This window comes from Lipotes vexillifer, unplaced genomic scaffold (assembly GCF_000442215.2).
Source record: "Lipotes vexillifer unplaced genomic scaffold, Lipotes_vexillifer_v1.1 scaffold1457, whole genome shotgun sequence".
NCBI classification, from domain to species: Eukaryota; Metazoa; Chordata; class Mammalia; order Artiodactyla; family Lipotidae; genus Lipotes; species Lipotes vexillifer.
In genome coordinates this window covers 965,656-979,160 of record NW_006784622.1, presented here as the reverse complement: position 1 = coordinate 979,160, position 13,505 = coordinate 965,656, and the positions used below count along the sequence as shown (strand labels likewise).

Sequence of the window (13,505 nt, the reverse complement as noted above, 5' to 3'; positions counted from 1 at the left end):
ACCCATTTAAATCAATATACTTTATTTAAATTGACTTTCAAGTTTATTAAGGCTTGGAGAAGAGCACATTGTTGTCTTATATGCAATAAGCTCAGGGATAAGTGCTGTAGTTACTGTACTAAGAACTAAAGAAGGTAAAGGCAAGAGTATAAAAAATAACTATGAGTACAGAAATATGTTAATGGATACACACTACAAAAAGATGTAATTTGTGACATTGATGACACAGTGTGGGAGAGAAGTAAAAATGTAGAGTATTTATATACACTTGAAGGTAAATTGTTATCAGCTTATCAGGTTAAAATAGATTGTTATTAACTGTAAGATATTTTATGTAAGCCACATGGTAACCACGGGGAAAATATCTATAGAAGATACACAAAAGAAAATGCGAAAGGAATCAGCTCATGTCACTACAAAAAGAAGAAAAAGTCAATGAAACACAAAGGAAGATAGCAAGAGTAGAAAAGAGGTACAAGAAAGCTACAAGACAGACAGAAAACAATGAACAAAATGACAATAGTTAGTCCTTTCCTATCAATAATTACTTTAAATGTAAATGGGTTAAACTTCACAGTCCAAAGACATAGAGTGGCTGAAAAAAAAAAAGATTAAACTATGCACTGTCTATAAGAGAGTCACTTTAGACTTAAGGACACATATGGGCTGAAAGTAAAAGGATGGAAAAAGATATTCCAGGCAAATGGTAACCAAAAGCAAGCAGGAGTAACCATACTTAAATCAGACAAAATAGACTAAGTCAGAAACTGTCAAGAGAGACATTATATATTCGTAAAAGGGTCAATTCACCAAGAAGATATAACAATTATAAATATATACGCAACATCAGAGCATCTAATACAAATCTTCCTTGACTTACAGTGGAATTAAAATATGTTGAAAATGTCATCAGCCAAAAATGCATTTAATATACCTGACCTACCAAACATCATGGCTTAGCCTAGCCTACCTTAAACATGCTGAGAACATTTACATTAGCCTACAGTTGGACAAAATCATCTAACACAAAGCCTATTTTATAACAAAGTGTTGAATATCTCATGTGATTTATTGAATACTGTACTGAACGTGAAAAACAGAATGGTTGTATGGGTACAGAATGTTTGTAAGAGTATTAGTTATTTACCCTTGTGATCACACGACTGACTGGGAGCTGTGGATTGCTCCTGTTGCCAAGTATCATACTGCATATATCACTAGCCTGTGCAAAGATCAAAAATCAAAATTTGAAGTACAGTTCCTACTAATGTGTATCACCTTTCACATCATAGTAAAGTAGAAAAATTATAAATTGAACCATTGCAAGTCAGAGATAGTCTGTATATGAAGCAAACATTGACAGAACTGAAGGGAGAAATGAACAGCAACCCAATACTCAGAGGATTTCAACACCCCACTTTCAACAACAGATAGAACACCCAGACGGAAGATCAATAAGGAAACGGAGGAGTCAAACAATACTACAGTTCAGAAGAACCTAACAAACATATACAGAGCATTCCCCCGGATAGCAGCAGGATACACATTCTTCTCAAGTGTTCAAGGAACATTCTACAGGATAGATCACATGCTAGGTTACAAAATAAGGCTTAGCAGTTTTAAGAAGATGGAAATCATACCAAGTATATTTCCAAACACATGGAATGAAACTAAAAATCAGTGGCAGAAGGAAAACTAGAAAATTCACAAGTATTTGGAAATTAAACAATACATTCTTGAACAATCAGTGGGTCAAAGAACAAAGCAAATGAGAAATTTAAAAATATCTTGAGAAACAAAAACAAAACACAACATACCAAAACTTGTGGAATGAGGCAAATGCAGTACTAAGAGGGTAGTTTATAGTGGTAAATGGCTATATTTAAATAAGAGAAAAGGTCTGAAATAAACAACCTAACTTTACACCTCAAGGAACTAGAAAAAGAAGAACAAACTAAATCCAAAGTTAGCAGAACGAAGAAAATAGTTAAGATTAGGACAGAAGTAAATGAAGTAGAGAATAGAGAAACAATAGCAAAAACCAACAAAATTAAGAGCTATTTTTAAAAAGATAAGCAAAATTGACAAACCTTTAGCTACATTAACTAAGGAAAAAAGAAAAGACTCGAATAAAATAAAGAATGAAAGAGGAGAGTTACACTTGATGCCACAGAAATTAAAAGGATTGAGACTACTATGTACAATTATATACCAACAAGTTGGATAACTTAGAAGAAATGGGTAAATTCTTAGAATTTACCTACAAAGACCTACAACCTACAAAGACTGAATCATGAAGAAATAAAAAATCTGAACAGACCTATAAATAGTAAGGAGATTAAATCAATAATCAAAAACCTTCCAAAATGAAAAAGCTCAGGACCAGATGGCTTCACTGGTGAAATCTACCAAACATTTAACAGGAAAAAATGCCAATCCTTCTCAAACTCTTCCAAAAAATTGAAAATTCAGAAATACTTCTCATGAGCCCACATTAATATGATACCAAAGCCAGGAAAAGACACAACAAAAACACTTCAGGCCAGTATTCCTAATGAACGAATGCAAAATCCTTCACAAAATAGCAAACTGAATTCAACAACACATTAAAAAGATCACACACCATGACCAAGTGTGATTTATCCTTGGGATGCAAAGGTGGTTCAGCATATGAAAAACAATCAATGTGATCACATCAGCAGAGCAAAGGATAAACATCAGTGATCATCTCAACAGATGCAGAGACACACTGACAGATCTCAACATTCTTTCATGATAAAAATACTCAACAGGGCTTCCCTGGTGGCGCAGTGGTTGAGAGTCCGCCTGCCAATGCAGGGGACACGGGTTCGTGCCTCGGTCCGGGAAGATCCCACGTGCCGCGGAGTGGCTGGGCCCGTGAGTCATGGCCGCTGAGCCTGCACGTCCGGAGCCTGTGCTCCGCAACGGGAGAGGCCGCAACAGTGAGAGGCCCGCGTACAGCAAAAAAAAAAAAAAAAAAAAAAAAAAAAAAAAAAAAAATACTCAACAAACTAGGAGTAGAGGGAAATGACTTTAACCTAATAAAGGTCATAGATGAAAGGCCTATAGCTAACATCATACTCAATGGTGAAAAACTGAAAGCTTTTCTCTAGGATCAGGAACAAGATAAAGATGCCCACTGTCACCATTTCTATTCAATGTTGTATTGCAAGTTCTAACCAGAGCAATTAGTCAAGGAAAACAAATAAACCTCTTACAAATCAGAAAGGGAGAAGTAAAATTATCTATATTCACAGAAAACATTATTTCATGCTTAAAAAGGCCTAAAGATTCCACACATACATGCACACACACACGAAAATACTGTTAGAACTAATAAATGAATTCAGCAAAGTTGCAGTATGCAAAATCAATATACAAAAATTAGTTGTCTTTCTACGTACTAACAATGAACAATTTCAATAGAAAATTAAGAAAACAAACTCGTTTACAATAACAACAAAAAGAATAAAATAGGAATAAACTTAACCAAGGGAATGAAAGACCTGTACACTGTAAGCTACAAAACATTGATGAAAGACATGAAAAAAAGACACAAATGTTCAAAGATTGGAAGACAACATTAAAAAATATAGGGCTCAAAGCAATCTACAGATTCAGTACGATCCCTGCAAATGTCCCAATGGCATTCTTTACAGAAATAGAAAAAAAAAAAAAAAATCCTAAAATTCTTGTGGAAACACAAAACACTCCGGATAGATAAAACGATTTTGAGAAGGGAAGACGAAGCTCACATCTGTTAGTATGACCAATATCAAAAACAGTGACAACAACAACAACAAAACCTAGAAAATGTATTAGTGAGAATGTGGAGAAAATTGGAACCCTGTGCACTGTTGGTGGTAAGTGGGAATGTAAAATGGCCCAGCTGCTGAGGAAAACAGTATGGAGGTTCCTCAAAAAATTAAAAATAAAAGTACCATACGATCCAGCAAACCTACTTCTGGGTATTCATCCAGATGAATTGAAATTGGGATCTTAAAGAGATATTTGCACTCCTGTGTTCACTGAGACATTATTCACATTAGCCAAGAGGTGGAAGCAGCCTAATTCTCCACTGACGGATTAACAGATAAAGAAAATGTGGTATATGCATACAGTGGAGGAAATCCAGTCATGTGCTATAATATGGATGAACCTTGAGGACATTATATGAAATGAAATAAGCCAGTCACAGAGAGACAAATAGTTCATGATTCCATTTATACTATATGAGGTGTATGCAGAAGTAGTGAAATTCATAAAAGCAGGAAGTAGAGTGGTGGTTAGCAGGGGCTGGGAGGAGGGAAATGAAGAGTCACTGTGCAATGGGAATAGAATTTTAGTCATGCAAGATGGAACAGTTCTAGAGATCTGCTATGCAACATTGTGCTTTATAGTTAACGATATTGCACTGTACACCCAAACCTTCGTTTAGAGGGTAGATCTAATATTATGTACTTTTTAACCACAATTTTTTAAAAGGAACTAAAGGGGATGACTATTATGGATAATAATGCTGTTTAATATTTTAACTTTCTAACTTGGTGGGGAGGAAGAGGAGATGTCATCGTGCCTTTCTGCTCCCTCATACATACTGGTAATATACTGTGAAATCAGTACACCTTTTGGACTATATCATTTTAAGAGGAACGTGACTTTGGTGGCTGAAGTTTGGGATTCTCTCCCTGCTTTACCACTGACTGGCTTCTGACTTGGGGAACCACTCCCCATTTTGTACCATCTAGCTATAAAGGGAGAACAGTCTGAAAACACTTGAGAGAAAAACACAGCTGTCAGGAAGAGCAGCTTTTATGAATGAAGATCTGGCTAAAATAAACAGAAGCCATTTCTATGTTTTAGTATTATAAGACCACTAGCAAATTTCTTCAAAAAGATAAATTCATACACTTACACCACTCAGCCACTGAAATGTTTCACATAATGACCTTAAGAACACATTGCTATTTTGTGTTTAAATTCAAAATGCTTATTTGTTCATTTTACACTAAGATGTAGAACATAGACCCAGATACCTATGTTGGAATAACCACTGAAGAACAATTTTATCTTCTTTCTTGCTTAATTTATTTTAATAAACACTAAACGCCTTTTGTGCTTGGTTCAGAGGATGCAACTGCAAAAAAAGAGCCATCTCCCTTCCCTAATGGCTGTTACTTACATTCTGTTTGAGGAGAATGGCACAAAACAAGTAATAGTGCAATTCTTGTTTTAATTGCAGTTGTCGTAAGTATTATAATAGAGGAGCACAGGTGCTAAATGAGTGTTTAATGGGAGGATGACTTAATCTGTTCTGGAAGCGGGTGGGGCAGCGTCCAGGGAACGCTCTCTTAAAACGTGACATTTGAGTTGAGCTCTGGAATGCAGGGAGGACTCCAGAATTTCTGAATAGAAGAGGCTTTGGGATGGCAATCTGGTAGGAAGTAAGCTCTGGTAGACTTGTTTTGGAGCTGTGTTTCATAATGAGCCCACTCTTTTTAGATCGTATTCTGTGTTTCCTTGAGAAGGCTTTTGGGAGGTTGTATCTTGATGCACCCTACAGAAGGGTGAGTAGGAATGAATTATGTGGAGGTGTGAAGAGGGAAAGAGAACACGATAGTTGGAGGATAGTGAGGGATGGGTGAGACTGGGGAAAGCAGTAGAGGCTGGGTCGCACAGGGCAGGATTAAGGACCATGCAAGCCACTTTAAAGATTGTATTCTCTGTAGGGATAAAGATTCCCAGAAAACGAGACTTTATTCACAGTTTTGAAAGAGAACACGATAGTTGGAGGATAGTGAGGGATGGGTGAGACTGGGGAAAGCAGTAGAGGCTGGGTCGCACAGGGCAGGATTAAGGACCATGCAAGCCACTTTAAAGATTGTATTCTCTGTAGGGATAAAGATTCCCAGAAAACGAGACTTTATTCACAGTTATCAAGCAGGGTAGAACCTAATCAGATTCTCACTTTAGAAGAAGTCACTCTGGCCACTACATGAGCATGAATTGGAGTAAAGGTGGTGCCAGAGGCCAGTTACGAAGCTGTTTCACAAGTTTTACAGAGAAGTGAATGGCAGCTTAGACTAGGATGGTCATCATGGTGATTGAGAGGAATAGACAAAATTAGAAGATACTTACGCAGACAAATACTGTAGAGTATAACTGAATATGCCAGGTGGATCTGGAAAGAGTCACAGGAGACGTGACATTACTTTAATCTGGAAGGCTGAGAACAGCTTTCTTGTAATACTGTGGTTCATCATTTAGGTTAAATTGTTAAAATATGTAAATTATAAATGATTATTACCTTTTATCAATATTCCTTTCAGATTCTCTAAGAAATGTCATATAACCTGTGTTCTTATTTCTCTAATGGTGTTACAAAGTTGGTTAGAATAGAATAAATATGCATTTCCTGAAAGCCATTTGACAATTTGGCCTTTTCAATTCAGGTTAATCCCCTCCTCACCAGCATCCACCCAAATCCAAGTATATTAGTGAGAATTTGGGACCTTTAAAATTTTTTTTCTACTCCCTATTAAATCCTCTGTCCAAGTTAAATCTCTATAGCAATAGGGATGTGTCCTTGCACACTGTTAATTCATGCTTACTTTTGCCTCATAAGATTTATGATTAAACTGGTATAAGTATTTTGGAAATAATTTTAGAACCTAAATTACCTTAACTCTTCTGGGTTCTCTCTTATTTTAGAAGGTAATTGTGCTTAGTTCTGGAGATTGCCTAGGCTGAAGGTTTTAGATGTAGAAGAATATGAATTTGTTAGCATTTGTAACATCTCTAGTCTTTGCGGTCACAGGAATTCACTGTACGTACTTTTCAAATCAAGAGAACTTGTGTCTAATACTTTATACCATTTTATGATTATTTAACACATTACTTGTGGCTGCTAAAGGGCTTTTCTGCTACCCAGCCATCATTTAGCAAGCACTTAACTCTTCTTTCGTAATTAATATTTTCATTTCTCATATGCATAGAGTGCCTGAAGGAAATTTTATCTGGAAAAGAATCTGCATAGTGTTTTAGTGCAGTACAATTTATTTAGCAATTCATCTTTGATATTTATTTTTTTATTAATCAAATCAAGCCAGGATTTTAGTTTTAAGCCCTTGCTTTAAAATGGGATTATATGAAATCATGTGTGTGAAACTTTTGAAAATGGTAAAGCACTATAGAATTTAAAGAATCTTTCATTCAATAAAAACAAATTTTAAATACAATAAAATAAACAAAAACCTTCTAGTGGTTGTTCTATGGAGGCACTACCAGGTCAAAGAGAGGTCAATAAGATGTATCTCATCTAGGCATTGCTCTGTGCGCCATATGCCCATGTTAAATCACAATGATAAGTAAGATCTGGACTTGTGCACCACTAATTCTCATTTTGCCAGACTTTCATGTCATCCTATGGTCATTACAGTTGACCAATTACAGTTGATCGAATTGAATTATCTTTAATTAGTAGGTCTGTTTCATAGTACAGTGGGCTAGCTGGACATATTTATCTGTTTCAAGTGGCCTGTCCACAGACTTGGAAAGCCAAACGTCAGTTTTGGAAAGAAAAAAATCACTGGGGGGAGGGGGAGAGAGGAGGCTAGAATTATTTTATACGTGTTAAAGGGAAAGTACAATTTCAATAGTTTTGAAGTATGTTTAACGAAAGTTTGCTGTGGTCTTTAAGATCTTTGGAGGAAAGTCACATTAGTTAGGCAATATGTAATATTTATTTTTCTATATAGAAATGACGTGCAAAGGTTATTAAAACAGCAATTCTCTTGTCTTTGTGATGGGAAGAAATAGCTGATCCCAAAGAACTCATTCATAACAGATTTAGGTCCCTATGAAGATTTATAATATCTTTGAGTAGTGCCCAGCCAGGAACTCTTCTGTCTTGCTGCAAGCTGCACACGCCATTACAAAATTATAAGAAATTCACATTGATTCCTGCACAGATTGATTCTTAGAGGCAAATGGATGAGAACAGGGCATGTATTCCCTGAAGATTCAATGGGCCTCTGAGCAATGAAATCTGCCTGAAAAACCGGAGAAGCATCTATGGTTAGATAAGATTGGAGAGCGCCAAACTTATCACTTCCTTACATTCTCATTTGGAGGGTGGTGGATTGCCATCTCACATCAAGTCCTACTGTACAGCCATGCATCATGGTGACACCAGATAAATATGAAGTTCTCTAGGCCTTTATTTGACCCAGAAGGTCATTCAGCCATTAGCCCTTGATTCAGCATAAAAAAATGAGGCGGGGCGAGGGAGGGAGGAAGAAGAGAAAAAGAAAGGGAGATAATTCTCTGCTCCTTTTCTCACTGCGTATCACATGATGATCTATTTGCCTCAATTTTATGTTTGTAAGTATTGATAGTGATTCCTTGTTCCTCTTTCAGAAAGAAATACCATTAATGCCATTGTTATACCTACCCAACAGTTCAAGTCTTCACATTTTTGTGGCAAATTTCCTTAATATCTCAAAATCAACAGTAAAGCCAACCTTAGAAAAATAGTTTGTTTCTGGAGCACTGCGGAATCAAATATTTTCAAAAAATGTTAGTCAACTCCGTCATTCTTCTACTCTTTCCTTCTATTAGACATCCACCCAAGCATCTATTCATCCATCCAAAAATGTATTTATCATAAGCCTGCTATGATGTGCTGGGCAGGCAGTGGGCTAGGAGCTTGGGGAAAAATAGTCAATAACAGACCCAGGCCTGCCCTCTGAACTGACACATATGGGTCATTATTATTTAGCAAAGGTGTTTTGAATGCTTACTGTGCCAGGCAAGGTACTTATTTATACCAACCCCTTGCACAGAATTTGGGAAGGCTCTCTTTCATGCAGATACACGAAAAGAGAAATTCCAGCCCCTTCCTTTCAGGACTTTTATATATAACAATGATTTATCCAGGGAGTCCTAGTGTTGCAATGTAGAATATGTTGTAATCATGGCTTTTGAAACAAGAACCTTGTCGACTCAGATAGAAATGAGGTCTGCACTGCCCCAGCACCTGGTTAAGTCCATGTGAAAGTGGGTCTGATGGCACCTGATGGTCTATAAATAGAATAACTATATCATGGGATTATATCACACTTGTTTGGTGCTGCACAGATGGCAGTTTGCTGCCCAATCAAACCGAAATTATTTCCTTAGGGATATGTGATAGGGATAGGCATTTTGGCAATAGATATGGAAAGTTTCAAACAGAATAAAAATTCTAAGTGCTGTAGTAATTAGCCTTTCCCTTTCCTGAAAATACTATGCATGGCTTCTGCAAACATACTAAAATTTAAAATTTAAAACAATCATGTCCTCTTTGGAAGGCAATTGCTTTAAATTGGATAGATTTCACTCGTTTTTTAGTGAAAGAATTTGAAAATTCTGTCTTTGGAAACCAAAATACTGGATGGCAGAATTAGATGTCTTTCACTTTAAAATGCAGACTCTCTCTGTGGTGAATGTATTTGTTGTGGTAAAGTATTTGAAAGGAAATCCTCAGAATAATTTGGGGTAAGGAAAAACACTGTGTCAAAATAAGCCAACCCATCAGTTTGGAACTTTGGAAATTGCTTTACTTTTGAATCAGAAAGAATTAATAATTGTTCATAGCATAAATAATATATGTTTGGACTATAGTATATAATCATGTTCTAAAACAAACTTCCAAATTTGAAAGCACTCTGGTATAATGCTGTGATCTAAGTGATTTTTCTGAATGAATCAATGTTCTTTAGAGTTAATACTGATCCTCTTACTTAGTTACCTCATGATTTGGTCTGTGTCTTGGCAAACCTCTCTCTAAATAAGTGATTCCTGTAAATGTTGGAAATTGTTTCACAGGTTAACCTCCCCATCATTTTACATTGCTTACGCTATATTGTTTCAGCCTAGATATATTCTTTCTGGAAAGAAGGGTCCTGCTAGTCTGATAAGAAGCTCTCTTTCCTGAGGTCTGTATTTTGCGTGGGGATCAGCTAGAGAGGGAAAAGCCAGAATGCCAAATTGCGAAGAGTATGCTTTACTGTGGGGCTCCATCCAAAAAGGGTTTGTAACAGTGTACAGTCCTGTAGCCCAGCTGTGTGGAGCATTGATTGCTTCTGCCTAGAGCAGGGATACTGTCAAGTTGCTCTGTGAGTTGAGTCATCTATTGACAAAGAGCTACCAGCCCGCAGATAATGCTGTGCGGAGCTGCTCCCACGATGCGCTGCTATAGCAGCTGTCAAAGATACTGAGGGAACCACGGGAAAAAAAAAAAAAAAAGACTTTTACAACTGCCTGGAAGAGAGGGGTGTGAGGGAGGAGACATTCCTGTGCAGAGCTGACCAAAGGCAAGAGTAGGCATCAGTGCAGTATGAATGCATACCTCACCAAGCAACACAGCTGCAGCCGGGGGTCCGATGGGATGGATGCCGGCAGGAGCGCACCCACACTGATCAGGGATGCCCACTGCGCTTGTGGCTGGCAGAGGAGTCCTCAGGGGCTCGGGTACAGTTCTCAGACTATGCCCTCCTCGGGACCTGGGGGCCCAGCTTCAAACAGGACCAAGCTGGTCACTTTGTGGGACAGTGTGCGGAAAGGCTCCCACAAGACGAGCACCAAGGGCAAAGGGACTTGTGGGGAGCATTGTGCCTGCCCACATGGCTGGTTCAGCCCAGCACAGGTGAGCCTTTTCCTTGTGACTTTCCCGTGAGTATTGGAAGAAACTGAGAGCACGCTGGGGAAGGCTAGCACGGTTTGGAAACTTTTCTGGGTGCTCCTTGCTGACTGGGTACGCCTGTTTGGTAAATGGTAGGCCAAGAAATCCTGTAATTTTCACAGGTGTTTGTGGGCTCACACCTCTGTGTGGCCTGTGAAAGTCAAGGGATGCTGTGCTCAGTTTCTTTCAGTGACTTTTCCCCAAATTCAACTTCTCTAGTCCTCAGATGATTTTACTCTTCTGCATCATAGACTTTAGCAGCACTGTAACTTCTAATCATTGTTAACTTTTTCTATTCTGCCTAGCCTAGGGTTTTGTCTTGTTTTAAGGAAGAAAGAGAAAATGAACTTTAATCAGATACTTTCCATCTCTTTAAAGATAAAAAAACATTCATTTCTTCAGCTATGGAAAGCAGCGATTTAAAGTATCCTATTCTAATTTTACTCTTAGAATGCTGTATACCTTTTCAGTGATGGAGAAGAAAATGTGTTTGTACTAAATAATTCATTTTATAAACAAAAGGAATACAATTGGAAGCAAGCTAGACAATTACACTCAGAATAAAATAATGAAACATTTCATTTATTCATAGAAGCAATAAGGTTATTTATATTAAAAAGTATAACTCGTATTCCCCTGAAGCAGATGTGCAGAGTCCCTTAATTTGATTCCTAGCTTATTCTTGCCCCAAACTACTAGCATTGTACCAGAAACGAAATTGGCTCATTTTTTCCTGTCTCCATCCAGAAGAGGGAAAACAACTTCCTGTAAATGCTATAAAATATAAATAAAAGGCACCTGTAATCATTGTCATAAATATAGAACTCTGTTCATAAAAATTCACTGAAAAGAGAAAAATCTGTGTTTGCAGAAAAAAACCCTCTCTTGATTTTAATATGATTTTAGCATAATTAAGAAGTGGGTATTGATCATGAGTAAAATGTTATGATCTGAGAGGTGTAGAGAACATTCCAATTTGAATATTAGTTTTTTTTTTAAGTACTTGTAAGTATATATCACTAGATCTTAATGCTACATATACATAGCCTTATATATGGCTTTTGATGCATTAATATCATGCATTTCAGCATCTTGATTTAAGTCAAGAATATATTGCCATTTTAGAATTAAACTAGTTCACCTTGAAATGGAGCCTGATGTTTGGAAACTCAGTTACTTTTTAAAGTTAACATGAATTCCACACTGAATAAACAGTCAACAATTATGAAGTCCCTATTCTTTAACAAACACATGTGCTTAAATGTCTTTAGCCTATATCTCTTTATTGATTATGTTAAATTCTCAAGGCTTACATAGGCAGAGAAGGCAAACACATCTAGCTTATGGATTTTGCACAGAGTAGAATATGCAAACATGCTTTATTTTTACAATTCTTTTTATCTAAGATGTAATGAACTTTTCATCATTGCTCAAACCAAAATCTCTAATACTATATTATAATAACTGTGCTCAAAAAATCTTGGTACATTTTTCATCAACCAAGGGAAACTTTTCCCTTCCTTGGTTTTTAACAAAGTCAGCCTCCTACTTGCTTAAATTTATAGCCAGTTAATGCTTTAAAGATTGAAATAGACTCTGCACTGATAATTAAAGATCCAGTGACATATGAGAAGGCAATAAAATGAGGCAGCCACCATCTCCCATTATTCTTTTGTATACACATTTCTCTACATTTTTCTCTCTTATTCACATGTACTTTATTACTTGCTAAGAACAGTTACTCCCCAAATAATGGAGAACCGATACCATACCTTTTAGGATCTTCAGTGTTGTGACACTCTTCTATCAACTGACTCTTCCACCCTTTTACCATCTTAGTCCTAAAAATGTGCTATACTAGATTGATCAATCTCTCTTCATTCCACTCCCGTGCCCTTTCAAATATATTATGTCGAATAATTTTTAATGTGTCTGTATATGCACATGTGCGTATATATATATTTAAATATCTCTATATTAATATAGAGATATATATTTAAATATCTCTATAATATCTACTTTCATGCATTAACATATTTTCATGTGTATATAATTATACATATATATATATACATGCATATACATATATACATATAAAAATTAAAGTTCTATATTATTATTTTCTCTCCTAGAGATTACTAGCTGTTCTTATAATGTTTTTTCTCTCTATAAAAGTATAATTGCCTTTACTTCTGATAGGTACTCGAAAATGCTGCTCTATGTATATATATATCTGTATTCATTTACATATACATCTATAAAACATGTCTAATATTTGAAATATACAGATGTGTATGTATTATATGCCCATGTAAACTATCACAGAAGTAAGAGTGTGTGTGTATGAATATGTGTCCATTAAAACTAAGTCTGTTTTGAGAATTTTTGGATACCATTTTTATCCCTTAAAGTAACTAAAGATATCCTGTGAAATATTGTAAAATAAAAGATAGAGGCTAATGATAGTAAACATTAGACTCCTTGATAAAGCAGAAAGAAGGGAAAGTGCATGTTTTAGAGTTGCCTAGGGATCCATATGTGGTACAGAATGTGCCTGAGGGCTATTAAGTGTCTGGGAGCTGGGATCTTGCCCTTGGAGATAGTCGCTGTGTTACGTGGAAATCAGCAGTGTGATTTCTGGCTGCTATAATACAGGGCCATGGTAATGACTTGAGTTCCTCCCAAGGCTCTTTGCCAAACTCCTGTTATTTGGGGGTGCTGTGTACTAACAGGACTTTGTCGTTATGTTATTCCTCAGCAG

At 36.6% G+C, this 13,505-nt stretch overlaps 1 protein-coding gene across 2 annotated transcripts in view; it reads left to right on the top strand.

The window, feature by feature from the left end:
* The window catches only part of DLG2 (discs large MAGUK scaffold protein 2), a 1,040,068-nt gene that overhangs the window by 201,787 nt on the left and 824,776 nt on the right, over positions 1-13,505 (top strand). Inside the window, exon 1 of one of the 2 annotated variants that reach the window (XM_007456971.1) lies at positions 10,400-10,708. The exons of the other annotated variant lie outside the window; for it this stretch is intronic. Coding sequence (XP_007457033.1) covers positions 10,400-10,708 — 309 coding nt within the window. Of the gene's footprint in view, positions 1-10,399; positions 10,709-13,505 lie in introns of those variants that run through there. 2 annotated transcript variants of the gene reach the window in all.